This window comes from Emys orbicularis, chromosome 4 (assembly GCF_028017835.1).
Source record: "Emys orbicularis isolate rEmyOrb1 chromosome 4, rEmyOrb1.hap1, whole genome shotgun sequence".
NCBI classification, from domain to species: Eukaryota; Metazoa; Chordata; order Testudines; family Emydidae; genus Emys; species Emys orbicularis.
The window spans coordinates 110,802,289-110,829,074 of record NC_088686.1 but is presented as its reverse complement, the minus strand read 5'-3'; the positions used below and the strand labels follow the sequence as shown (position 1 = coordinate 110,829,074).

General features: G+C 51.3%; 1 protein-coding gene across 2 annotated transcripts in view; it reads left to right on the top strand.

Moving 5' to 3' along the window:
• HRAS (HRas proto-oncogene, GTPase) overlaps positions 1-26,560 on the top strand; it is an 83,624-nt gene extending 57,064 nt beyond the window's left edge. For both annotated transcript variants that reach the window (XM_065404537.1, XM_065404538.1), the window contains 5 exons: positions 1,141-1,294; positions 9,670-9,848; positions 18,395-18,554; positions 23,102-23,226; positions 26,289-26,560. In XM_065404537.1, coding sequence (XP_065260609.1) covers positions 1,184-1,294; positions 9,670-9,848; positions 18,395-18,554; positions 23,102-23,221 — 570 coding nt within the window. In that variant the 5' untranslated portion in view covers positions 1,141-1,183 and the 3' untranslated portion in view covers positions 23,222-23,226; positions 26,289-26,560. The remainder of the gene's footprint in view (positions 1-1,140; positions 1,295-9,669; positions 9,849-18,394; positions 18,555-23,101; positions 23,227-26,288) is intronic.
• Positions 26,561-26,786: the final 226 nt, after the last annotated feature.

Below are 26,786 nucleotides of genomic sequence, written 5' to 3'. Positions count from 1 at the left end.
CTGTACCTTGTTCCCAATGTGTGCGCCTCTTTTCCGGCCCCTCTCTGGAGCTGTTTTTTTCCCTTGGTACTCCTTCAGCCTCCAGTTGTCTTGGGTGTTACACTCTCTCTCTGCCATCAATTGGGTCTGGCTTATATAAACCCCATGTCCCACCTATTCCCAGCAGCCTCTGAGAGGAGTGGTTGATTGGAGTCAGCTACTTGGGTGGGTTTTTTTTCTCCCCATGTGACAGTTCACTGTGTCACATATGGATATATTTCCAGGGAATTTAGTGGCACAGGAAAGCATACAAGAGGTTATAGGTCCTTAGGTTTTTCTTTCCTAATTTGATTGTCTCACAAGTGAATATTTGGAGGGTAGGATGGTTTGCATGTGTGTGGGGAAAGAGAGGGCAGTGCAGTCCGTGGGTAGAATTCATCCCTGCTGTGATTCCATTGACTTGAGCCAAGTTACACCAGAGAAGAACATAGCCCTGGATCCCCTGGTGATTAGATTTCTTCCAAAGGAAGGTCTCATTGCTGTTGCTGCTACTATCATCATCATCTTCATCATAATCTGAAACTCATTTTCAGAGGAGAATGGGTTGGACAACAGCATCATACATTCACCTGCCTGCCTAAGTATAGTGTCCATGCATTGGAAAGCCTTTTAAAACACTCTAGAATGGGAGGCAGCCTGGGCTTGTAAGGCTCTGGACAGGAGCCAGGAGATTTAGGTTCTGTTCCCAGCTCTGTCACTCACCTGCTGTGACCTTGGGCCAGGCACCTCGCTCCCCTGTGCCCGTGTTTCCCTCACACGCTTTGGCTGTCTTGCCAAATTCTCAGATTCTCTGACTCCGTTTGTACAGCCCCAGTTTCTGTTGGGGCACGTAGTTCCTACTGGAATACAAATAATAAAAGTCAGTAGTAGCTGGCTGGGTTTTGTGGGAATGGGAGACCCTAGATACTCATGCAATGAGGTTATCGTTTCACTCCCTTCTAACTGCAGCTGTCCCCACTTTGTACCAGTGCCTCTTGCTGTGTCACTGTGCATAGCCACCGCTGCTTTCTCCTGCGTGGCTCTGGTGCAGCAGTGGCAAAGCTAGGTGACGAGAGAAGCACTAACCTAATGCTGATGGTGTCTATATCTCTGTTCTTGCAGGTGTTGGTGCTGCTGGAGACCCTGAGCTGGGGTCAGCGGGAAGATGACTGAGTATAAGCTGGTGGTGGTTGGAGCAGGTGGCGTTGGGAAGAGCGCTTTGACAATACAGCTCATTCAGAACCATTTTGTTGATGAATATGACCCCACGATAGAGGTGAGCAGCCTGCAGGCTCTGAGATGGGAGTGAGTCTGTTAGTTTCTTATATGATCTTCAACTTTTTAACTTTGTGGTGGATTCCAGGGGCTGTTTGTTTAACCAGAGAATTCAGAGTTAAAACATGGAGAGATCAAATCTGAGAAGCCAAGCCAAAGACCTGAGCTACAACTCCAGTGTTGGCTCTAGCCCTGTGGTTCTGAACCTTTTCTTTACCAGGCCTTCCCAGCTAGGTGGGACACCTCTCCCAGTAGAAAGATGGGAAAGGGTATTTGCAACCTGTGCCCCCCCTGCAACTTCCCCGTTGAGAACTCACGCTTCAGCCATAGGAGGTGAGGTTCAGCTTTCCTAACGTTTGATTGCTTGTGCTTCCAGTACACACATTCTCTTCTTGAAAGCACAGTTGAGCTTGAATGGGTAACGGCAGAGAATAAACACAGGCCAGATCTGGTGGGAAAACTACCAGTTGGAAGTGTGTTTGGAAAGAATCCTCAATATGAGAGAGTAAAAATACAGGATCTTGTATCCATCCCAGGTTTCTGCAGCTGGTGGAAGGATCAGCTTCCTTAGTGTGGCTGGTGCTCCCTTAAAATCAAGAGCGCCCTTTTCTGGGGCTGGGCAGCTAATTCTCTGACCTTCCATCCTTGGGGAGCTGGGTTCAAATCTCGCTTTAGTCCCAAATGAAAATGCCTTGAGTTTGGTCTCAGCCTAAGCCCCCGGGGGATGTTCCTCCACTTCACAAAGCTACCACTGTTGCCACAGCACCCATAAGTGTGTCAGCGGATTGCAGTGACCTGACTTGGGGTGGGTGACTGTATCTGCTGAGGAGAGGCCCTGGGCTGGAATAGCGATAGGTGCTGCAGGTCAGGGTGTTGGATGGGCTGAATAGCACAGGGGGTTGGGGGCTAGGATTGAGGTGTGTTTGATGGAACTTCCGGGGGGGCCTTAAGGGGTTGGGTTTGTATGAGCTGCTTCAGATCAGGACTGAGGTGCAATTGAAGACTTGCGGACAGAAGGAAGTTTGCATAAGGTCTTTAATGTCTATTTGTGTCTGTCTTTACTCTGGATGGTGACTGACTCTGTTTCCTTTGGGAGGCAGATGTGACTCAGTGGACAGAGCACTGAACTGGGACTTGAGATGTGGTTTCTGTTCCCAGTTCTGCCATTGGCCTGCTAGGTGACCAAAAAAGGCATAGAGGGGTAAAGAGACTTAGTTTCCCCTTCTGTAAAATGGGAACAATGATACTGACTTCCTCTGTGAAGCGCTGTGAGATCTGCTGATGCAAAGTGCTATATGAGTGTAGTTACTGTATTGTCAAAAGAAAGGATTAACCCTTCTGAAGTGCTCAGATTGTGGTGAGGGATGTGGCATAATTTCCTGAACAGAACTGCTTTGCTTCCCTTCAAATAATAAGGAGCTACTCTGCTTTCTTTAAAATTCAGCCCCCTGCCCTTGCTGCTACCACCAGTCCAGCTCACCAGGGGCAGCAAAGGAGAGAGCACTAGTGTAGACAAAGTGCTGGTGGCAGCAGCATTTTAACCACTCTGTCACCTAACCTTGCTGAAAGTAGGTCTGTGCAACATTGTGCTTGAAACGCTGGTGGACGCTGGGCCTGTCCGCTCTGTGGCTGAAAGGGTGCTAGCAATTAGCTCTAGGAATTCATAGCCCAGAAATGTATTGTTTCTCAGACAAGAACTCCCTGTCCTCACTGTTTGAGGAGTTTGTACTGGCACCCTGCTAGCAACAGATGTCTAAACACGGCTTTTTGCTAGAATCACGGTTATATGATGCCTTAAAGGCCCACTTGGGATCAGAGCCCTGCTGTGTCAGGCGCTGTATATACACAGTTGTTGCCTTAAAGAGCTTGCAACCTATATAGACAAGCTGGAAATGTTATCCCTGTTCTACAGTCAGGGAGATGAGGCAGAGAGAGATTAAGTGACTTGTCCAAGGTTGCACAGGGAGTCTGTGGCAGACCCAGGGATTGAAGCCAGGTCTCCCAAGTCCCAGGCCTACACCTTAACCACAAAGCCCTCCCTCCTCCCTGTGGCTTCAGCCACCGTGGGGGCAGGATCTAGAACAGAGGTGGGCAAACTACGGCCCGCGGGACCGTCCTGCCCGGCCCCCGAGCTCCTGGCCCGGGAGGCTAGCTCCCGGTCCCTCCCCTGCTGTTCCCCCAACCCTCACAGCCTCAGCTCGCTCGCTCCGGCGCAATGCTCTGGGCAGTGGGGCTGTGAGCTCCTGGGGCAGCGCAGCTGCAGAGCCCGGCCTGACCTGCTGCTCTGTGCTGCGTGGTGGCGGTGGCGGCAGTGTGGCCCAGCTCCAGCCAGGCGGTGCGGCTGTAGCACCGCCAGCCACTGGTGCTCCAGGCAGCGCGGTAAGGGGGCAGGGAGCAGGGGGATTTGGATAGAGGGCAGGGGAGTTCGGGGTGGTGGTCAGGGGGCAGGGGTGTGGATAGGGGTTGGGGGGGAACGGGGGGGTTGAATGGGGGCAGGGGTCCTGGGGGGGGGCAGTCAGGAAGGAGGGCGGGTTGGATGGGGTGGCGGGGGGCAGTCAGGGGCAGGGGTTCCAGGGGCAGTCAGGGGACAGGGAGTAGGGGTGTGTGGATGGGGCAGGGGTCCCAGAGGGGCCGTCAGGGAACGAGGGGGTTGGATGGGGCAGGAGTCCAGGGAGGGGGGGGGAGATAGGAGGTGGGGGCTGGGCCACGACCCCCTCCCCTAACCGGCCCTCCATACAATTTACGAAACCCGATGAGGCCCTCAGGCCAAAAAGTTTGACCGCCCCTGATCAAGAATGACTGTGTGTGGCAAACTGAAGTTAGAGCCCATCTTGCAGGGTCCTGGAGCCTGGGCTCCAGTCTGAGCCTGAACATCTGCACTGCGGTTAAACAACCCCTCAGCCCGAGCCCAAATCAGCTAGCATGGGCCAGCCACGGTTTTTAATGGCAGTGTAGACATACCCTTAGGCTTTTCTGCCCCAGCCCCTCTTCTGGATTGTTGCTGCAGAAGCTCCCACGCTTTCTTAGAAATCTACTCTAGGTCGTTTTGCAGGAAAGCGCCGTGACAGCCCAACGTGACAGGAGATGTCTGTGCTGGGAAGCAGAGGTTTCCACAGCTCTGTGAGGAGCAGAGCCCTGCTCTTCCCTTGGACTGGGAGAGGTGGAAACGGCCCCTCCCCTTCACCTGATAATGGACAGGAGGAGCGAGTGCCCCAACCTTTTCAGCCTCTGTTGTCCCCTCCAGCCTCACAGCCTTGTCTCTGGTGTGCCTGTTGTACCGTTCCCATGTGCTGTAGAGATTCGCTCCACGTAAACACGGCGCTGGGAATGTAAACCCTGAGCACTGTTTAACTGAATGTCCCCTGCAGCCGGCATGCTGCTACCGTCCCTTCTCTAGCACACGCCTGCACCTCCTGTGCCTCTGAAACACTTACTTTCCTCTCGTCCGCTATGTGCAGGCCAGGCAGTCCCCTCCCATAGGTATCTAAGGTTCCCCCTGCACCATGCCCTCTGCCACTTCATACTCTCATAGGAACCTCAAATCACTGAGGCTTTCACTGATCTGATAAATGGAGTTTTTCTCCTTTCACTTAAATATATTTGCCTGGTGCTCCCCTGTCCCCCCCAGAGTTAAACTAGCATGCTGTGCCTGTGGAGGTCAGGAAGGAATCTCCTTTCAGTAGAAACCACATCTTCCTAAAATACACCATAACACCTTCAGCTAGGGGCATTATGGGAGCTTTATCAACCTGCCTCTGAAGAACTGGGTAGAAGCAACAATTGGAGGCAGGATACTAGACAGGATGGTCCTGTGGTCTAAGGGGCATAGTTCAGGGATTAGGTACCTGGCTCCCATTATTGATAACTGGACCTAACTCACTTAATGTCCCCCAGTGAGAATGGAGAATTCTTCTTGCTGCACTTTGCATTCATCCTGTATCTAGGCCCTGGGTTGGACTACTGCAATAACAGCAGCTCCGTCGCTGAGGAGTCCTCAGCTCCATTCCTGTGCATCAAAACTAGCCTTCGAGCTTCCTCTTCGCCATAAATCTCCTGTTTATAAATGAAACTCGCTGAGCCAGGCTCAGGCAGATACAGCAAATCCCCTGCCTGCAGATTTGGTGCTGACCTGAGGCTGGGGGAGAATTGCTGTGAAATTGTGCTAGAGGGTGTGTTCCCTTCAGCTACAGGAGAACTGTGAGCCCAGGGTCTCTTCTTCCTCAAGGAAACCCTGCCTGGTGTGTCTGGGGCTGATGCCCTTTTCTGGGGGTTGCATTCTTTCTGCACCTAAGAGGACTTGTACTGGACGAGAGATGTTTGGAAAGCATGCAAGCCAGAGTCTCCCAGTGCATTGGAACAGGTCTTGCATGTCTCAGTCCGACCCTTTGAGCTCTCCCACTGGGTCTCTTGCTTAGCCTTTCTGGCTGTGGCTTCGGGAAGCTCAGCTGCCTGGGCCACTATCAATGTGCATCTGGGATATGACCAGCAGCTAAGCTGCTGTTTCTGTAGCAATGGGGTGTAGCAGTCTGTTCTGGCTTGTTGAGCTCAGCGCATATGAAGTGGGAGGAGGGTTTCAGTCACTGTTCCTCCGAAGAGCTCAGCCTTAGATGAGCCCCTTTCTGTAGTATATGGAGTGTATGTAGGGAGTGTTGTCAGGTTTAAAGGGCTCTTAGAACTGGAAAGTTTTGATGTGGTGGAAATTGCAGGTGGCCGGGATCCTGGCTCCAGTGGTCTGATACGTGCGCTCACGCCTTGGAGGTGCTGCCAAGTATAATGCCAGCCCCTGTTATGACAGTGTCTTCATAACTTGGCAGCCGGCAAAAGGAGGGGCACAAGTGATAGTGCCTGGTTTAGGGAGGGGATGAAGCAGAAAGTAACATGAGCAATGAAAGAAAACTCCATGGCATTTTTGGTTCAAGCTGGGCAGAAAACCAGTCAATTCTTCCCTTGAAATGATTTCCTGGTAATATCTCCTGGGAACCTTAGATCTCATCTTACCCTGTCAGACCTGAAAAAATGCAAAACATTCTCAACAAAACCTCAAGGAACTCACCTGTTTCCTGGTTCTATTATGAACTTGAAACTGAGCTCCAGCTTTGTTAAGAGAGTTAGGAACCTTTCCAGGTGACCCTGGGTTCACTGCAACCTCAGGCCAAACTCAGAAGTTTAGCTGGAGTTTCACTTTGAGTTTTTGGCTCCCTTCAGCCATCCTTCCCTGGGTAGTGAACGGAACGTGGATACTTACAGCCAGAGGTTTGTCCTCCGGACACATGCCAGGGACCACTGTCTTGTCAGTTAATTAATAAAGGATCTGGATGATAGTAACCTGACATACGCAGACTGATCTCTGCATGCTTCCTCCCTTGCTGCCAGCACCAAGAGGAGGTTTGGAATGGTTGTGAAGATGTTTAATTGTAGAAGAGCTAGTGATTGTTGAATGCTGACACACTGGCCCCTAGATGCATCACCTTGACGGGACACCTTAGTACACAGGAGGAGATTAAAGTGGCTGGGGAAAGCATATCCCACATCCAGCCAGTTATATTGCTGTAGTCTGAGGGTAAAAGGGTTTCTTCTCATCCATCATTGGGTCCCCCCGAATCTAGGCATGTGGGACTGTTTTGTCTGCGTGGTGAACACCCTGCTGAATTTGGATTCTTTCCACTCAGGGACAGATCCAAGCATTTCTGACTGCAAATTCCCCATCTCTTTCCTGGATAAGACCAGCTTTGATAGGAGTTGGTTAAACCACTTCCATGGACAAGCGAGCTGTGTTTGCAGGTGGAGTTCCACCTGTTTACACCCCCAGGGCCAGTGGAGCTGTGGGCTGTGATCTCAGAGACCAGACCCCTGCTTCTCTTGGCTAGTGAGAGGCATCAGGCAGGTTTCAGATATGTTATTGATGGGGAATGTGAATGCCTCTTTAGAGGGCAGGATGCCAATCGCCTTTACAGTGGCTGGTATCTTGCCAAGCAGTCACCAGCATTGTTGGTCTCTTCTGCTACTGCTCTGTCTCTAGCCTTCCCTTTTTGGGGAGGGGTATTGAGAAGGTCACAGCTCTGGATTCTTTTGACTTCTTGGATCCCTGTGGGTCTGGTTTCAGGCCTCACTGTACAGTACGGAGTGTTTATAAGGTGTGCTTGGTGGTTGATCTCCTAGCCATGAACAAAGGGAATGGGTCCATGTTGACTTCATTAGCTCAGTCTACAGCCTTCGATCCTGTCACTGACCTCTGCTTCTGCTGCTCTTTGGCCGGAGAACAGTTTTTCTTGTGAAGGGGCTATAGCCCATCTGTTCACGTTATGGTGGCTGAACCTTAGCAACTGAAAGAGCTAAACATTTAGATTTGGTTTTAAAATGAAGGCTTAGAATTGCAAAATATCACAGCAGGCAGCCAGAGCTGCAGAACGATCCTTAAATCGCAGGATCTGGAACGATTTCTTCCCCCCCCCACCCCTCCCACACCTGTGATTTCCCTCCCACCCCTCCCACACCTGTGATTTCCCTCCCACCCCTTTTCTTGCTAGGAAGGCATTTGGTTGTGTGCTTCATGCTTTTGAGGTTGGACTGGTGGGAAGAAAGAGACTAAGCTGTTTCTGTGGTTTGCATGAAACATGACAGTCCTCTTTCCATGCCGACAGCATCCCCGGTGGTTAGACTAGGCAGGGAGGAAGTGTGATGATGTCATCTAAGGGGCAGGGCTTTATGAGGCCCTGCTTTTAAAACTCATAACCGATTCCCACTGAGAATCTTCATAAGTGACTTTTTTTTTTTAATTGCTTGTAACTTTTTCACACCCAAACATACTTTCTAAACTGGAACACTCCAGAATGAGCCCATTGACATTACGCATCAGATTTCAAGGTTCAGCCATTTTGGTCTTCTCCATGTGAAAAGTGGGTAGCAGCAATCAGTTCTACAATGGGGATACGTATTTGGGGCTTTTGCATAACTGAATGGATTTTCCTTCAGCTGTCCTAACTCTAACTTTGGACATTGTGGGAAATGCCCGCTGCACAAGAGAATTTTTTGAGAAGTCTGATTGAAAACAAGGGGTTATAATTAAAACCAGTTGGCAACCTTAACTATAGTGTTTGCTACCAACCTGGTACTACAACAAACATACAGACAAAAGGGAGAGACATTAGTGATCTTGGATGCCCAACTTGAGGTGCTTTATATGTGCCGGATTTGCAAAGAGTCGAGCGTATTACGGCACCTAAAATCATTAGTGACATCTGGAAATCTTGGCAGCACTGAGCTGGCTAAGGGCTGGCAGCAGTGGGCTGGATTTTGAGAAGGGAATATGAGGAAAATCTTTGCAAGTGAGATGTCCTAGGCTTGGGAATTCCCAGGGGAATTGCTGGGAGGCCTGGCAGCGGGGCCAGTCAAGGCTAGAATGGATGAGATGTGGCAGAACATCTCCCATAGGGAGTACGCTGTGTTGGCAAAGGCTGGACTGGATGATTTAGCATCTGGCTCCGATTTCCAGGACTGATTAGCTACAGGCTGCACTAGAGCATTAGGAGTGGAAGTGGTTGGAGCTGTCAGTCCAGCCCCCACTCGCCCACACCCTGTTTACCTGTTTGCACGTCCCTAGGCCTGGCCGCAGGAGGTGACTGAACCACCACTGTGCCTTGCAGCTCCCTAAGAAAAGCTGCATCAGGAAGGGAGGCATGAGGAGGGTTTCGTCTGTACTAAATAAAGTTAGAAAAATAGCTGTCTGGGGCTGGGTGGCACTAGTGTGAAAGGCGCACCTTGTCTGCCGGGAGACAGCGTCGGAAATAGGAGGAACAGAGGTTGTGTTAGCTGCTGCTCTGGCAGCAGAGGGGAAATCTGTTCTGCAGCTCCTCCTCCCCTCCCCCCCCTACACACCCTATTCCATTTTTTAAAAGGGATTGAGTCAATTTAAGACTGGCTAGAGCCAGGCGTGATGCAGGCAGAGATTGTGTAAGTCCCCTCTGCACAGCGTAGCCAGTGTGCCATAGTCCTGACTGGCAGCACCCTCTTCTATTCCAGTCCTGGGCCCTGACCAGCCAGGCTGCCAGTGCACCACAATCCTGACCTGCAGCACCCCCTGCTACTCTGGTCCTAGGTCCCTACACACCCCTGCCAATGTATCTCTCCCTGCCATTCCAGTCCCTGTGGAGTTGAGGCTCCTAATCATGGCAAATGGGGTGGGGGTGGTATTTGTGGGGTGTGTGCAAACATCCACTGGGGGCGACTAGGGTGAGACGAAACTCCCCTGTTTGTTAGCTGCAGTACGTCAGGATTGGAACCCAAGGCTCAAGCAGCAGAAGACACCCATCCCCGCCCCCAGTGTTAACTCCCTGCTCATTCTCTCCCGGTGACTGTCCCTTTCTGTTGGCCCTGCAGGATTCCTACAGAAAGCAGGTAGTCATTGACGGAGAGACCTGTCTGTTAGACATCCTGGACACGGCGGGTCAAGAGGAGTACAGCGCCATGCGAGACCAATACATGCGGACGGGGGAGGGCTTCCTGTGCGTCTTCGCCATTAACAATACGAAATCCTTTGAAGATATTCACCAGTACAGGTCAGTATCCCCTGCAGAGCTCTTCCCCTATGGCCAGGGCTGCTGGGCTGCCTCCCATTTTAAAGGGCAGGCCTGGCTGGCGTGCTGTGCCGCCTGCCAAGACCAGGCGTGTATGCTGTGGGAGCGCTGGCTGCCAGCAAAGACAATTACCTCAAGCAGCCATTCCCCAGGGAAGGGAAGGAGCAGGCGGCTAATGTCAGTGGCTCTGAGAAAATCCATCTGCGGGGGATTGCTGGTGGGCTTGGGGGACTTGGTAATGTAATGTTTAAGTGTTTACGATGACTAAAGAGAGAGCTGATCCCTTCCTATCCCCCTCCCTTCCATCTCTAATTAATGGCATTGCACTGTGAGTGAAACTGATCTCAGCAGCTCCTGCTGTGCAGGAAAGCTGACAGAGGAGGGGAGAACAGGCTCAAGGGTAAGGAGTGGCAGGGTGCCTGATAGGCAGGGCTGCTTCAGCCACTTACTAGAATTGCAGAGCACACAGCTAGGGAGAGGCCCTGAAGAGTGTATAATGTGAACAAACAAGACAGACAAAGGGGGGCGAGGTGAGTTGCCTGCGGTCACCCAGAAGATCAGTGGCAGAGCTGAGAGTAGAACATAGGTCTCCTGGCTCCCAGACTAGTGCCCTATCCACTGCACCAGGCTGCCTCTCCTGTTTTATGCCCAGACACCACACATAGTTTGGCGGTGGGAGGGACTAATGCACCCAAGGCGATGGCTGCTCTCTGGTTGCCACCCAAGGAGCAAGCGGCTGGCCCAGGCTGGCGAGAGTGTGATTTTGTGGTGTGGCCCTGGCGTCTCACCGTAACCCAGCTGCCTTACACCTTCTCCCCAGGACTTGTTTCAGGGGCAGGAGGGCTTTTTGGATGCAGCCAGCAAGCAGTCCGTTTGCAGTAGGAATTTCGGGAGGGGCTCTTTGTAAGCACATGTTTCACAGGCCTGGGAGCAGCTATTCGGCAGGCAGGCAAAGGAATGGGAAGCCCTGGAGCACGAGGCAAGGAACATGTTCAGCAAACATCTGGGGCAGTGAAAAGGTTTGTGGCTTCTTGGGCTCCCAAGGATCAGGCCCTCCTAGAAGGAAGTGCTGAGTGACCATGCTCCAGCCCTGAATGCCTAGAACAGTAGTATCTTTGGCCTGGTCTACACTACGAGTTTAGGTCGACTTTAGCTGCGTTAAGTCGACTTAAGCCTGGACACGTTTACACGACGAAGCCCTTTCTTTCGACTTAAAGGGCCCTTTAAACCGGTTTCTTTACACCACCTCGACGAGGGGATTAGCGATAAAATCGGCCTTATGGGGGTCGGAATTGGGTAGTGAGGACGGAATTCGACATTAGTGGCCTCCGGGAGCTATCCCACAGTGCTTCATTGTGACCGCTCTGGACAGCACTCTCATCTCAGATGCACTGGCCAGGTAGACAGGAAAAGCCCCGCGAACGTTTGAATTTCATTTCCTGTTTGCTCAGCGTGGAGAGCACAGGTGACCATGCAGAGCTCATCAGCACAGGTAACCGTGATGGAGTCCCAGTCCCAGTCTCAGGATCGCAAAAGAGCTCCAGCCTGGACCGAACGGGAGGTACGGGATCTGATCGCCATCTGGGGAGATGAAGCAGTGCTGGCCGAACTCCGAAACAGTAAAAGAAATGGCAAAACATTAGAAAAGATCTCCAAGGCCATGAAGGACAGAGGCCATAACAGGGACGCACAGCAGTGCCGCGTGAAAATTAAGGAGCTAAGGCAAGCCTACCACAAAGCCAGAGACGCAAACGGAAGGTCCGGGGCTGAGCCGCAAACATGCCGCTACTACGAGGAGCTGCATGCCATTCTAGGGGGTGCAGCCACCAGTAGCCCAAGCGTGTGCTATCAGTCCCTCTCTGGAGACAGGGAAGTGGGTTCGGCGGACGAGGAAGATGAGGATGGAGACAACATCATAGATAGCTCACAGCAGCAAGGAAGCGGAGAAACCAGTTTCCCCAACAGCCAGGATATGTTTGTCACCCTGGACCTGGAACCAGTAACCCCCGAACTCACCCAAGACCCTGTGGGCACACAGGGGACCTCTGGTGAGTGTACCTTTGTAAATATTACACATGGTTTAAAAACAAGCGTGTTTAATGATTAATGATTAATTTTCCCTGGCAATCGCGGCCAGTACAGCTACTGGAAAAGTCTGTTAACGTGTATGGGGATGGAGCGGAAATCCTCCAGGGACATCTCCAGAAAGCTCTCCTTCATGTACTCCCAAAGCCTTTGCAAAAGGTTTCTGGGGAGGGCTGCCTTATCCCGTCCGCCATGGTAGGACACTTTACCACGCCAGGCCAGTAGCACGTAGTCTGGAATCATTGCATAACAAAGCATGGCAGCGTATGGTCCCGGTGTTTGCTGGCATGCAGACAACATCCATTCCTTATCGCTCTTTGTTATCCTCAGGAGAGTGATATCATTCACGGTCACCTGGTTGAAATGGGGCGATTTTATTAAGGGGACATTCAGAGGTGCCCCTTCCTGCTCTGCTGAACAGAAATATTCCCCGCTGTTAACCACGCGGTGGGGGGGAGGGGTGAAGTGACCAACCCAGAGAATTGGGTGTGTGGGGGAGGGGAGTTAGTTGGGTTTGTGCTGCATGTTAAACCTGAAACCTCAGCCCCTCCTTTTACATTGCAAACCCATTTTAAATGGCCAACCCAACGGGTGCTTGGTATCTTTAATGAGAGCAGTACTGTTTTAAACCATCCCCACTTGTTAACAAGGTTAAAAAAGCCCAAAGACTGTGTCTTACCATGGCTGCCTGCAAGCTGAAATCTGTGGCCTGGCACTGCGTGAGTGATCTCTCACACCAAACCGGCAGTCCCTCAATATAAGAGGAAAAATGCGACCTTGTAACAAAAGCACATGTGCTGTGTGATGTGAACAGCAAAATCTAACGTGAAAGAGTGTACCCATTGTTCTCAAAAATGTATCTTTTTTAAACAACTCTCCCTTCTCCTCCACCAGCTGCAAATGTTTCACCTTCACAGAGGCTAGTGAATATTCGAAGAAGGAAGCGAAGGACACGTGACGAAATGTTCACTGAACTACAGACTGCCTCCCACGCTGACAGAGCACAGCAGAATGCGTGGAGGCAGTCAATGACTGATTTTAAAAAAGCCCAATATGAGCGAGAGGAGAGGTGGCGGGCTGAAGAGGAGAAGTCGCGGGCTGAAGAGCAGAGGTTGCGTGCTGAAACGCGGGCTGAAGAGGAGAAGTGGCGTCAGCTTGTACTCAGAAAGCAAGAGTCGATGCTCCGGCTGCTGGAGCATCAAAGTGATATGCTCCTGCGTATGGTTGAGCTGCAGGAAAGGCAGCAGGAGCAGAGACCGCCGCTACAGCCCCTCTGTAACCAACAGCAGGAGCAGAGACCGCCGCTACAGCCCCTCTGTAACCAACAGCAGGAGCAGAGACCGCCGCTACAGCCCCTCTGTAACCACCAGCCCTCCTCCCCAAGTCCCATTGCCTCCTCACCCAGACGCCCAAGAACACGGTGGGGGGGCCTCCGGCCACCCAATCACTCCACCCTAGATGATTTCCACAGCAATAAGTTTTAAAGTTTTAAACTGCAGTGTGTCCTTTTCCTTCCCTCCCCCCCCACCCATCCCGGGCTACCTTTGCAATTATCCCCCTAGTTGTGTGCTCAATTAATAAAGAATGCATGAATGTGAAGTAACAATGACTTTATTGCCTCTGCAAGTGGTGCTTGAAGAGGGGAGGGTAGGGGAGGTTGGGGTGCTTGGTTTACAGGGTAGTAGAGTTAACCGGGTGCGTGGGGGGGGCTGCGATTTCATCAAGGAGAAACAAACAGAAGTTTCACACCAAATCCTGCCCAGTCACAAAACTAGTTTTCAAAGCCTCTCTGATGCGCACCGCGCCCTGCTGTGCTGCTCTAACCGACCTGGTGTCTGGCTGCGCGTAATCAGCGGCCAGGCGATTTGCCTCTACCTCCCACCCCGCCATAAATGTCTCCCCCTTACTCTCACAGATATTGTGGAGCGCACAGCAAGTAGCAATAACAATGGGGATATTCTCTTCGCTGAGGTCACAGCGAGTCAGTAAGCTGCGCCAGCGCGCTTTTAAACGCCCAAATGCACATTCCACCACCATTCGGCACTTGCTCAGCCTGTAGTTGAACAGGTCCTGACTCCTGTCCAGGCTGCCTGTGTATGGCTTCATGAGCCATGGCATTAAGGGGTAGGCTGGGTCCCCAAGGATCACGATAGGCATTTCAACATCCCCAATGGTTATTTTCTGGTCCGGGAAGAAAGTCCCTTCCTCCAGCTTTCGAAACAGAAGAGAGTGCCTGAAGACGCGAGCATCATGTACCCTTCCCGGCCAGCCAACGTTGATGTCGGTGAAACGTCCCTTGTGATCCACCAGGGCTTGCAGCAGCATTGAAAAGTACCCCTTGCGGTTTATGTACTCGGTGGCTTGGTGCTCCGGTGCCAAGATAGGGATATGGGTTCCCTCTATCGCCCCACCACAGTTTGGGAATCCCATTGCAGCAAAGCCATCCACTATGGCCTGCACGTTTCCCAGAGTCACTACCCTTGATATCACCAGGTCTTTCATTGCCCTGGCAACTTGGATCACAGCAGCCCCCACAGTAGATTTGCCCACTCCAAATTGATTCCCGACTGACCGGTAGCTGTCTGGCGTTGCAAGCTTCCACAGGGCTATCGCCACTCGCTTCTCAACTGTGAGGGCTGCTCTCATCCTGGTATTCTGGCGCTTCAGGGCAGGGGAAAGCAAGTCACAAAGTTCCATGAAAGTGCCCTTACGCATGCGAAAGTTTCGCAGCCACTGGGAATCGTCCCAGACCTGCAACACGATGCGGTCCCACCAGTCTGTGCTTGTTTCCCGGGCCCAGAATCGGCGTTCCATGGCATGAACCTGCCCCAGTAACACCATGATTTCCACATTGCTGGGGCCTGTGCCTTGTGAGAGGTCCATGTCAATTTCCTCATCACTATCGTCGCCGCGCTGCAATCGCCTCCTCCTCCTCAGCTGGTCCTCCTGGTTTTGCTTTGGCATGTCCAGGCTCTGCATATACTCCAGGACAATGCGCGTGGTGTTCATAGTGCTCATAATTGCCGCGGTGATCTGAGCGGGCTCCATGATCCCAGTGCTAGCTATGGCGTCTGGTCTGAAAAAAGGCGCGAAACTAGTATCTAAAGACCAGGGGAAGAAGGAAGGGAGGGAGGGAGGGGCGGGCGACTGACGACATGGCGTACAGGTACAGGGAATTAAAATCAAGAAAGGTGGCTGTGCATCAGGGAGAAATACAAACAACTGTCACACAGAATGCCCCCCCCCCCAGAGATTGAACTCCTAAGCCTGGGTTTAGCGGGCCGTTGATTTGACGGAGGGAGGGGGGAAGGAAATGAATAAAACACAAATCTATTTTTTACATCTTAAGACGACAGTGCAGCATGACTGATAGCCCTCGGCATTTTCTGGGTGCTTGGCAGCCAATACTTGGCAGCAAATAGTATACTACGACTGGTAACCATCATTGTCCAACGAGGACGGTTAAAGGCAAGGGGTTGCTGCTGTGTAGCAATGTAGCCCCACGTATGCCAGCCACATGTCTGCCAGCACCCAGATCGCCCTCGGCCTTTTCTGGGTGCTTAGCAGACAATACTTGGCAGCAAATAGTATACTACGACTGGTAACCATCATTGTCCAACGAGGACGGTTAAAGGCAAGGGGTTGCTGCTGTACAGTAGCCAGAAGGCTCGGTAAAGGCGCTCAGGCTACAATAATCTATGAGCATTTCAGGCAACCTCTAAATTTACTTGCTTTCAGACCTGAGGAAAGCTCTTCTTTCAGATCTGCTGAGCACCCAGATTGCCCTCGGCCTCTTCTGGATGCTCAGCAGACAATACTGACAGGACGGTTACCAGTCGTAATAAACCATCTACTGCCAAAAGGCAAGGGGCTGGTGCAATGCAGCCCTACGGCTGCCAGCCCCACAGCTACCAGCATCCCGAGCGCTGATGAAGGCTACTACTCATGCTGCACCGTCTACCGCCAAAAGGCAGTAATCTGCTGCTGCTGTTTAGCAATGCAGTCCCACGTTTGCCGGCACCCGGAAGACATATGGTGACGGTGAGCTGAGCTGAGCGGGCTCCATGCTTGGCGTGGTATGTTGTCTGCACAGGTAACCCAGGTAAAAAGGCGCGAATCTATTGTCTGCCGTTGCTGTGACGGCGGGGGAGGTGCGTGACGCAATGTACCCAGAACCCCCCGCGGCACTGCTTTGCATCATTCGGGCATTGCGATCTCAACCCATAATTCCAATGGGCGCCGGAGACTCCGGGAACTGTGGGATAGGTACCCATAGGCACCCATAGTGCTATGCGCCGGAAGTCGACGCTAGCCTCGGTACTGTGGACGCGGTCCGCCGACTTCATGCACTTAGAGCATTTTATGTGGGGACACACACAGTCGGCTGTATACAACCGGTTTCTATAAAACCGGCTTCTATAAATCCGACCTAATTTTGTAGTGTAGACAAGGCCTAAGACTGCTAGAAGGAGGTTTGCTCTGCAGGGTGGTGCCCAGCAGTCATTCATGCTGGATGACCTGGAGAGGCTGCAGGAGCTGGAGTCTGAAAGCCAAGCTGATAGAGTGGAACTGTTCAGACAGTGGCTGACGCACATGCACAGAGGGCTGCAGTTTGGTGCTCATGAAGGGGGGGGAAGGGGGAGATAATGGTTACTTATGGGCTTAGCTAAGCAAAGGGTAGGTTGACACTGTGCAAGGCCCTTAACAGCTCTGCCAGTGCACCTCAGTCCTGACCTGCAGCCCCCACTGTCCCAATCCTGAGCCCCAGCCCACAGTTCTGCCAGTGCAGTCCAGATCTTATTTGTAACACCCTTTACTATTCCACTCCAGCCAATGCACCTCAGTCCTGATTTGCTACCAAGGCCAGCCCTAGATTTTTGCCAGGGTCCTATATGAAGTAACACTTCGCAGGCCTCCTCCAGCCCCCGTCCCCCACGTATGACCAGGTTCCCCATTTCTGTGAACCCATCACTCCCTCCAGTGGTGGTTTTTGTGCATCTGGAAGCCTCCATCCCCAGCCTGTGGTGACCCCCATTATCCTTTGTACCACATCTCTTCGTCGTCATATTCCAGGGGTTCTAGTGATCCCCTTCCATCCATGTGTTCCGGGGTGGGGTGGGGGGGGGAGCTGAGGTGGCTCTTGGTCTCTGCCACAGCTCCCAGGCAATGGGATCAGACAGAAGTGTGGAAGGAGAATCTGGAGGAGGGGGAATGAGGTGTGTGTGTGCAGGGACCCTGGAAGACCGGATCCTGTGCACCTACAATGGCCTAAGGCAGCAACTGCCTGCAACACCCTTTGTTATTCCAGCCCAAGGTGTGTCTCTTTGAGTAGACGAGGCTGGTTATAGAGACCTTGATTTAGCACAGCACTTAAGCGTGTGCTTAATTTCCATTGAAGCTGAGGAAAGTTCAGCACGTACATATGTGCCTTGCCGAACTGGGTCCATAGTGCAGTCCGTGGTTTTGCAATATGGACAAATGGGAACTGAGATGATGAGCCCGTTCACTTGTGAACGTCAGGATTTGAAACCCGGGCTCCAGGACTGAAAGGCCAAGAGGCCAGCATGCTAATTCGCTGCTTCTCGCCTCCAGGGGATTCTGAACATGTTGAATGAGTATCCGAACTTGGGGTGGAATGATGAGGGATTCACGATGCCTTGTTTGAGGGGGGAAAAAAGAGTGGCATGTGTGTAGCTTTTTATTTAGACTATACGTCTGTTCTCCCAGCGGGGCAAATAACCAAGGGGCACAGTCGTTGCCTAGGAAAAACACTGCAGAATCCATCAGCTCACGGTCCTGAGCATTCTCTCTCTCCTTGCTCAGTTCAGATTGGCAAGCAGATCCAGCCAATGGCTGCGGCATTTGGGCTCCATGTTCATTGCTTTGCCTTTCCATATGAGCGAGTGAGACTTTGTTCCTGCCCCGGAATAGGGGATGTTTCTGTGTCCCTGGACAGCTGCCTGGTGGCTCTGGGATTACGGTACTGAACCTGGCTGTAGTTTTGTTGCTGATAGAGGGAAGCTGTTCCCAGATAACCCCCAAGACCTTGTGACAGGTCAAAGCTAGGCACAGCCCTTGTTTATCCTGGAGCCAAAGGGGCCACTTTGGGCTGTGGGCTTTGCCTCTCGTCCCCAGCCTTCCAATAACAAACATGCCCCACGTAATCATTTTTAAAATGTACGAGATTGTCTTGGCTCCACAAAATAAATGGACAAAGAGTGGGATTTTCATAAAGCACCTAAATGACTTAGAAGCACAAATTCTGTTGACTTTCACTGGGGCTTGTATTAGTGGAGTGGAATTCTGTTCCTGTCCATTACAAGTGGCATGTGCTCTGCTCCCATGAGGAGCTCTCTGAAACTAGCTGCTGTTGTCATTGTGATAATGAAATGGCTCCTCCCCTGGCTTTTCCTCTCCTCACTTCGGCATCTCTGTCTCTGCAGAGAGCAGATCAAGAGAGTGAAGGATTCAGACGATGTCCCCATGGTGCTGGTGGGAAACAAGTGTGACCTTCCAGCCCGGACAGTGGAAACCCGGCAAGCACAGGACCTGGCCAGGAATTACGGGATCCCCTACATAGAGACATCAGCGAAAACCAGACAGGTAGGAGGAGAGATGGTTTTAAAATGTGAACCAATAGCAGTCCTCAAAGGCCCCCTTTTTGCACACCTACAAACCCCTATCTCCATGTGACCCATCTAAACATTCCACTCTCAGCACTTAGTGTAGGTCCTACTCTATTTCTCTGTGGTGACAGTCACATTGGGTTGCGTAGGTTGGGGCTGGTGGGATTTCTGCACTGTTTTTTGTGTCCCCCCCCCAACCACCCCGAATCCAGGTAAGAATATCTCTGGTAATGCCAGAGATGGGGGTGTGGATACAGCATATCCTGAAAGCCCAGGGCTCTGGGATTGGTGCCTGGAGAGCTGCCCCAGCACCAAACAGCTAGACTTGTAAGGCTTCACCAGCTTGTCTAGTTACCTCCTCTTCTCAGTCCTTCGTTCCATTGTTGTGGCTGTAAGAAATTGCCTAGCCAGCTCGGCCAGAAGGAACCTCCTCCTCTGCCCCGCCCCTCCCACAGCTGCCATCTGCCCCCTCCCTGCGTTGTGTGAGGAAACAATCCCTGAGCCTGCCCCCCCATTCACGCAGCAGTTCTGTGAGCCCCGTGACTGACAGCAGCATGGCCGACGCAGAGCCCTGTTGACAGAGCAACATGCATTTGCTGTCAGGCAAGCAATGCTCCAGCTGCTAATTACACAGCGTGCTGCGTCTCCTCTGACAGCTCTGAAGTGCCAGTGAGCAGGGGAGTGAGCATGAATTAGAGCAGGCCAGCGCTGGCAGTGATTTACCGCAGTCGGGATGCTGGGATAAAGCTGCCAGGAAACCCATCTTGGGGGCTAGCTGGCACCTGGGCGAACTCTGAGTGATGGTGCTGGAGTGATAAATCCACGGCCGGATCTCTTCTCCTCCTCCCCCCACCCCCCCCTTCAGCCCTTTCCAAGGCTGCTGCTTCTGTACTGGCCGACCATGCTGGTTTGCTTGGTGATGATCCGATGCTGCGTCACAGCATGGAGGCCCATGTTGCGCCAATGCACAGGGATAGTGTATCTGTGCTGCACTCATCACTGTGTTACACGAGTGCCTTGCAGGATTAAATGGGCCCCCCAGGAATCTGATTAATGCCACCCTTGCCCTACCCACAGCAATTCCCGATGGAGCTGTGTGTCGCGGGTGCTAGGCCTAGGAGAACGCATGAGGTTCAGGGTTAGTGGCTACCTCTTCTCTGCCTCCCCTCTCTAAAAAGAAGTGTCTTTTGTCTTGCCTGCTCTTTCCCTAACTTCTTGGTGCCAGTGCCTGGAGATGGCAGAGGCGACCAGTGAATTATTGTGGCGGTTGCATGCTGTGTAGATTCAAGGGGAGAAATGCCCATGGTCGGAGGAGTCAGTTGCTGCCTCAAGGCTGAATGTTCCAGCAGCAAATTCCTCTCCCTATCCCAGTGAGCCGGTCGAGTCCCCCGCCCAGTGGGGGCTTGCCCTGTGTGTGAGCTCTGGAGGGGTGGAATTTAATGCACAGGCTGGAAAGGCGTGGCCACAGGGTAGCCTGTGTGGAATGAGTCCGCACCTCCAGAGCACCTCCACGATTGGCACTAATGGGAGCTCTTGTTGGTAGTCTCAGCAGAGAGGCCTGGGGTTGAATAGACCTTCTTGCTGCTAGGTCCCCACAGGCCAGGGCTGAGACACGCTGGCAGAGGGTTGTGGGGATGATGCTTGCCCTTTGGACAGAGGGAGGACTTTGTTCTTCAGGGCCCTTGATCTGGGACATTTGACCAGCACCCAACTCACGGGAGGGATTACAAAAAAAGGGTTAAAAAGACACCCACATGCTGCAGTTGGGTGGGTCCTAGGCTGGCATTGGCAGCAGATGGTTTCCAATGCACTTTTGTGCAGCTTCCCTGTGTTTATCTCCTAACTCTTCATCCTTAGGTGTTTTCTCAGGTCACTGATCCTGCAGACATATGTATAGAGAGAGACACACGTATACAGGGGTTATCCCATCGCCCTAGAGAAGAGCTGTGTCTCCTTGCTGGAGGGAGGGCTACATCACAGGCTTGCACAGCTCCGAGTGGGTCACATGGGGCGTAGGGAGGGCTATGTGGTACATGAAGTCCATAGAGTTAATGAACACCTGCAGCCCCATATGATTTTAAATTGCACCTTGATCTTCACTCCCTTTGGTCCCGTAGCCTCTGCTGCTGGTCTCTTTTGGGGCCATGCTGCATGCCTGTCGGGTCAGTCTGCCTGGTTGTGAGGAAAGCGCCCACAAGAAGTGGCTTCAGAAGGGCGAGAGGGCACCTATAACAAAGGGCTCTTGATTGCAAGCCCTCGGGGGCTAGCACAGAACAAGAAGAGGATCCTCTCGAGTGTGTGCTACAAACGAGCGCGTGCTCAGCCCCACACTGAAATATAAGAGAATGTGTTAACCAAACCCAGTCCATGGCTGAGTCCTGGCTTCTGGTTCAATCCGGAGGGAGGGACAGGAGTTTGTGCTCCTTGGCCCAACATGGTTTGCTCCTCAGTTTCCCCATGTGCGTGCCTCGGGGGCCGAGAGGGGTGTTACGGGGCTGGATGCTCAACAGAAGAGCGTTGATGTCTGCTGTAAGTCTAACATCTGTACCGGGCAAATTAGTCGAAACAATAGTTAAGAATAAAATTGTCCGACACATAGAAAAACATAAACTGTTGAGCAATAGTCAACATGGTTTCTGTAAAGGGAAATCGTGTCTTACTAATCTATTAGAATTCTTTGAAGGAGTCAACAAACATGTGGACAAGGGGGATCCAGTGGACATAGTGTACTTAGATTTCCAGAAAGCCTTTGACAAGGTCCCTCACCAAAGGCTCTTATGTAAATTAAGCTGCCATGGGATAAAAGGGAAGGTCCTTTCATGGATTGAGAACTGGTTAAAAGACAGGGAACAAAGGGTAGGAATTAATGGTAAATTCTCAGAATGGAGAGGGGTAACTAGTGGTGTTCCCCAAGGGTCAGTCCTCGGACCGATCCTATTCAACTTATTCATAAATGATCTGGAGAAAGGGGTAAACAGTGAGGTGGCAAAGTTTGCAGATGATACTAAACTGCTAAAGATAGTTAAGTCCAAAGCAGACTGTGAAGAACTTCAAAAAGATCTCACAAAACTAAGTGATTGGGCAACAAAATGGCAAATGAAATTTAATGTGGATAAATGTAAAGTAATGCACATTGGAAAAAATAACCCCAACTATACATACAATATGATGGGGGCTAATTTAGCTACAACAAGTCAGGAAAAAGATCTTGGAGTCATCGTGGATAGTTCTCTGAAAATGTCCACGCAGTGTGCAAAGGCGGTCAAAAAAGCAAACAGGATGTTAGGAATCATTAAAAAGGGGATAGAGAATAAGACTGAGAATATATTATTGCCCTTATATAAATCGATGGTACGCCCTCATCTCGAATACTGCATACAGATGTGGTCTCCTCATCTCAAAAAAGATATACTGGCACTAGAAAAGGTTCAGAAAAGGGCAACTAAAATGATTAAGGGTTTGGAACGGGTCCCATATGAGGAGAGATTAAAGAGGCTAGGACTCTTCAGCTTGGAAAAGAGGAGACTAAGGGGGGATATGATAGAGGTATACAAAATCATGAGTGATGTGGAGAAAGTGGATAAGGAAAAGTTATTTACTTATTCCCATAATACAAGAACTAGGGGTCATCAAATGAAATTAATAAGCAGCAGGTTTAAAACAAATAAAAGGAAGTTCTTCTTCACGCAGCGCACAGTCAACTTGTGGAACTCCTTACCTGAGGAGGTTGTGAAGGCTAGGACTATAACAGAGTTTAAAAGAGAACTAGATAAATTCATGGTGGTTAAGTCCATTAATGGCTATTAGCCAGGACGGGTAAGGAATGGTGTCCCTAGCCTCTGTCTGTCAGAGGGTGGAGATGGATGGCAGGAGAGAGATCACTTGATCATTGCCTGTTAGGTTCACTCCCTCTGGGGCACCTGGCATTGGCCACTGTCGGTAGACAGGATACTGGGCTAGATGGATCTTTGGTCTGACCCGGTACGGCCTTTCTTATGTTCTTATGTTCTGTATTGAAACGAAGTTTTCTGCAGGGCTGTGGGCTAGTCCTTACGTTCACTGCCTAGCTGTCTGATCCTGAGTTGTTTTGCTAACCTCCTCGTCCTGCCGTCCATGCGACGGGCACACGTTACGTATGGGTGCGGTTTCTGGGGGGGAGTGCCCCTGCTTTGGAGGGTTAGAGGTGGGAAAGAGGCAGTCGGCTCAGGGCTGTTAGTTCAAGTACAGTTTCTAGTGGGATGTCCACTCTCGTTTTAGGTGTCCCTAGAGATGGAGCCTCCATTTCCTTTGGTAGCCTGGTAGTTTTGTGCCACATTTTGCCAGGAGGAACCATTTCCTGGGATTCCTCTGTTGATTTCTTTGCAGTTTCATCCCTTTAACTTGAGTCAAAACCCACTTAAACTACACTATGCAGTACTCTGCAGGGGACTCCTAGTGGTCCCCTAGATCCATCTGCCCTCACCTCCACCCTTTTTCCGAGCGGCTGTGGCGCTCTTTGAGCAGAACGTTGTGCCTCTCTTCCAGGGTGTTGAAGACGCCTTCTATACCTTAGTGCGGGAGATCCGGCAGCACAAACTACGCAAGCTGAATCCACCGGATGAAAGTGGCCCAGGCTGCATGAATTGTAAATGTGTGATATCATGACCAAGGTGAGCCCAGTGGGAGGGAGAGGGGTGGTGCCAGAGATGGGTGCGGGCTGCAGCCAGGCGTTGCTGGAGGCAGGGATTCATTGACAATGTACCAGGCTGCAAAAAATGCAGGTTGAAATGATTTCATCAAACCCTTTTTTTCCCCAACAAAAAAACCAGCTTATCGGCCAAAACAAACATTTCCTCAGAAAACCCTTGCTTTGGTCAACATTTTCTGGTGGTTTTTGTTTGTTTATGAAAAACCGAACAATTTTCATTTAAAAAAGCTGGATTTTTTTGGTAAAGATTGTCAGTTTTAAAACAAAAAAACTGACAAATTTTTACTAAAAATGTATTTTTTCCTCTTTTTTGTTTTTTTCATTAAAGGGGGGGGGGAAACCACAATTTTTCAAAATTTCCTATGGAAAATAATTGGCACTCCCTCCTCCCCCCCCCAGCTCTAGCTGCAAATGAAGTCAGGTTCCATTACACCCCACCGCTACCCCCCTGTGGCAACAGCAGGGAGGTGAAGGAAGTGGGCAGCTCCGTGATTCCCTTGTACCCCCTCTCCCTACAGCAGTCTGGATAGGCGGGGCTGGGACTGCATTTCTGATTCGAAGTTGTTTGCAGTGCTGTTGTACCCGTGTTGGTCCCAGTGTGTGAGGGAGACAAGGTGGGTGAGAGGCAATCTCTCTCTCTCTAATTGGACCAACTTCTTTTGGAGAAAGAGACAAGGGCTGTGGAGCTCAAGAGCTTGTCTCTGGCACCAGCAGAGGTTGGTTCAATAAAACGAATTCCCTCACCCTTACAGCTAGGGCGGGAATTTACCTCCCCAGCTCCAGTGTAGACATGCTGCCAACAGTGTCAGGAAAGGGCTGTTTGCCTTTATAAATCATACTAGTCAGAGCCAGAGTTGGATGTCTGGCTTTCTTTTTTTAAACTTTTGATTAAGTAAAAGGGTCCTGTGGAATCCGGCCCCGGATGGCAGTGAGCAAAGGCTGCTATCAGCTCTCTGGCGGCCAGCATGGAATGAGCGTGGTGGATTTAGTCCACTTCCCATTGGCCAGCTTTCCATGTCACCAAAACTACCCTGGTAATGAGAATTTCTTGCAGCAGTGTCAGCGGAGAGAGCAAGGGCTGAATGGGCCAGAGAAACTGACCTAGCCTCTTTCCCTGAAGGGCTGGGGTTGAAGTGTGTTAGTCAGGGAAGCTTGCACTGCTGCTGCCCCGATGAGCTTTTCCCTGGATAATAGAGGACTCCAGGCGCCAGAGCTGTTCCTCCATCGCCTTTAACCGGTTCTAAATTCCCAGGGGAAAAGCTGGGATTATCCAGTTCCAGGAACTCCGCTAAAGAGCGGCAGCTGTCTTCCTCCATTGCATCTCGAAGCACTGCCTCTGGCAAGGCTGTGAGCTCAGCAGAGCTTTTCCCAAGGCCCCCCCCCCTCCCACCACCACCACATTCTCTCTCTCTCTCTCTCTCTCTCTCTCTCTCTTTAAACAAAAACAGCGGAGCGCCCCGCCCTGCCCCATGGCTCTCTGCTGAGGGGAGAGTGGATCCTGGACGGGATCTCCCAGTGGGACTGATCCTCGTGCTGGGCCGAGTGCAGCTATTGTTATGGGAGGTTTCCAGATGTTCAGATAATCCAGATGTTCGGAAGCATTTCCTCCGGATGGGGATACGAGTGGTGGGGCTCGTTTCCTGCTCTAGCGGTGATCGTTTTCAGCTGAAAGCACACACACAGCTCCAAACATCTCCTTAAACTACCGTTCCTCTCTGCCTCACCAGGAGGGATTGTGCTGCTGAAGCAGGAGAGGGGCTGGCGTCTATCACTGACATGGACAGTCTTTCCAAAGGGGCCTTGAAAATGTTTTGATCTAACTATTCTGTGAGTTCCCCACATCTCAGTGGCAATGAAGAGCCTTTGCCATTTCCCTGCAGTGACAGAAAACTGACACTTAAATACCGAACGGACAGCAGAAATCCACACGATGCTGCAGGGTGTCTGTCCAGCTCTTTCTCTACGCGGAGGAAAGCGGAGCCTCTTTACCCTTATTTATTTGCAGTGCAAACCACAATACAGCTTTTAACTGGGAGAGCGTCTTTCTGACACGCTTTCCCAAAATGTTCCAGGGAATTGCATAATTCAGGGCAGCAGCCGTGACCAACAGCAGGGGAGTAAAATCAGAGCTGTATTATCAGTGAACCTTGCAGTGCCCCTGTGATGTAGATCAGGGGCAGTGCACCCATTTTTATGATGAGTAAACTGAGGTACAGAGAGGTGAAGTGACTTATCCATGGTGCCATTAATCAGTGGCCAAGGAAGGAATTAGAACCTGGGCGCTCAGCTCCCTTTAGATGCAGTATCTGGTAAAGGCCAAGAGTAGAGGGGGAGTAAAATCAGAAGTGCTGGGAAAAGAGAGGCAAAAATGTATTGGTGGCTGGGGGCAGCTGGGGCCTGGGAGTCGAGATGCCTGGGTTCGATTCCTGACTCTGCTCTTGCCTCACTGCGGCACCTGATTTGTCAGAGGTGCTGAGCACCCACAATCCCCCCTGAAGCCCGGGGAGCTGCATGTGCTCAGCTTCTCTTTGGCACCCAGCTGTGAACGTTTTAGACAGCAATATAAAATGTTTGCCTTGCCTGCGCCCCATCTGGGAGAGGAGATGCTGATATTTTCCCACCTTCGTCCAATAGGTGGAGATTTGTGGGTGGAACATGCCCTGCAAGGGTGCAGCACCAGCATGCTCCTCATCAACGTTAAAATGCCCCTTATCCATAAAGGCTGGAGTCTTGAAAGGTGCCTAAGGGAGTTAGGTACTCAAATCCCAGCATAAAGCCCTGTTCAGCCAAGTGTCTGCTTGCTCTCTTAAGCGCATGTTTAAAGTCAAGCATGTACTTTGCCGAGCGGGGGCTTAAACTCTCAGAAATGAACACGTTCTCCCAACCCACACTCTCCAAGCCCTGTGTAACATTTCGAGTTCCCTCTGCAGGAGGTAGTGGGAACTGAAGGGCTGGGTAGTGGCTAGCGGAGGGTAGCATAAGAATAGCTGCTGATTCTAGTTCCTCTTCCCCTTCTCATTTCAGTTGACCGGACCGTGACTTGGAGGGGTTTCCACTGTGCGGAGCATGCGGACAGAGGTGAAACAAAAGAAGCAGCAAACTGATTCAGGGGAGGAGTATGGGGGAGGAGGGAGACCAGGAGAAGGATATCTTGAGCCCCGCACGGACTGTCTCAAACTTCATCAAGGCCTGTGACAAGCGACTTTTTTTTCCCCCTCCCCGTCTCCTTTTGCCTCCTCCTCTCCCAGCAACTGTACAAAGCCACAGATTGAATCACAGTAAATTATTATTTGATGGTCTCGACAAATGGTCTCTGTGGCTCTGTCCTACTTCAGAGGTGGCTGCTGCTGCTGGTTTTTGTGGGTGGAGGGTGTGGAAGGTGGTGATGGGGGGTGAACTACTTCCTTGATTGGTTGAGGTTCTATTGGCAGCCCGCTGATTTGAAGGTGGCTCAGCTGAGCATAACCCATCTGTTCTGGAACCTGTCAGTGATTGTCCTGGAGATATGGGGCACCTCGGTTT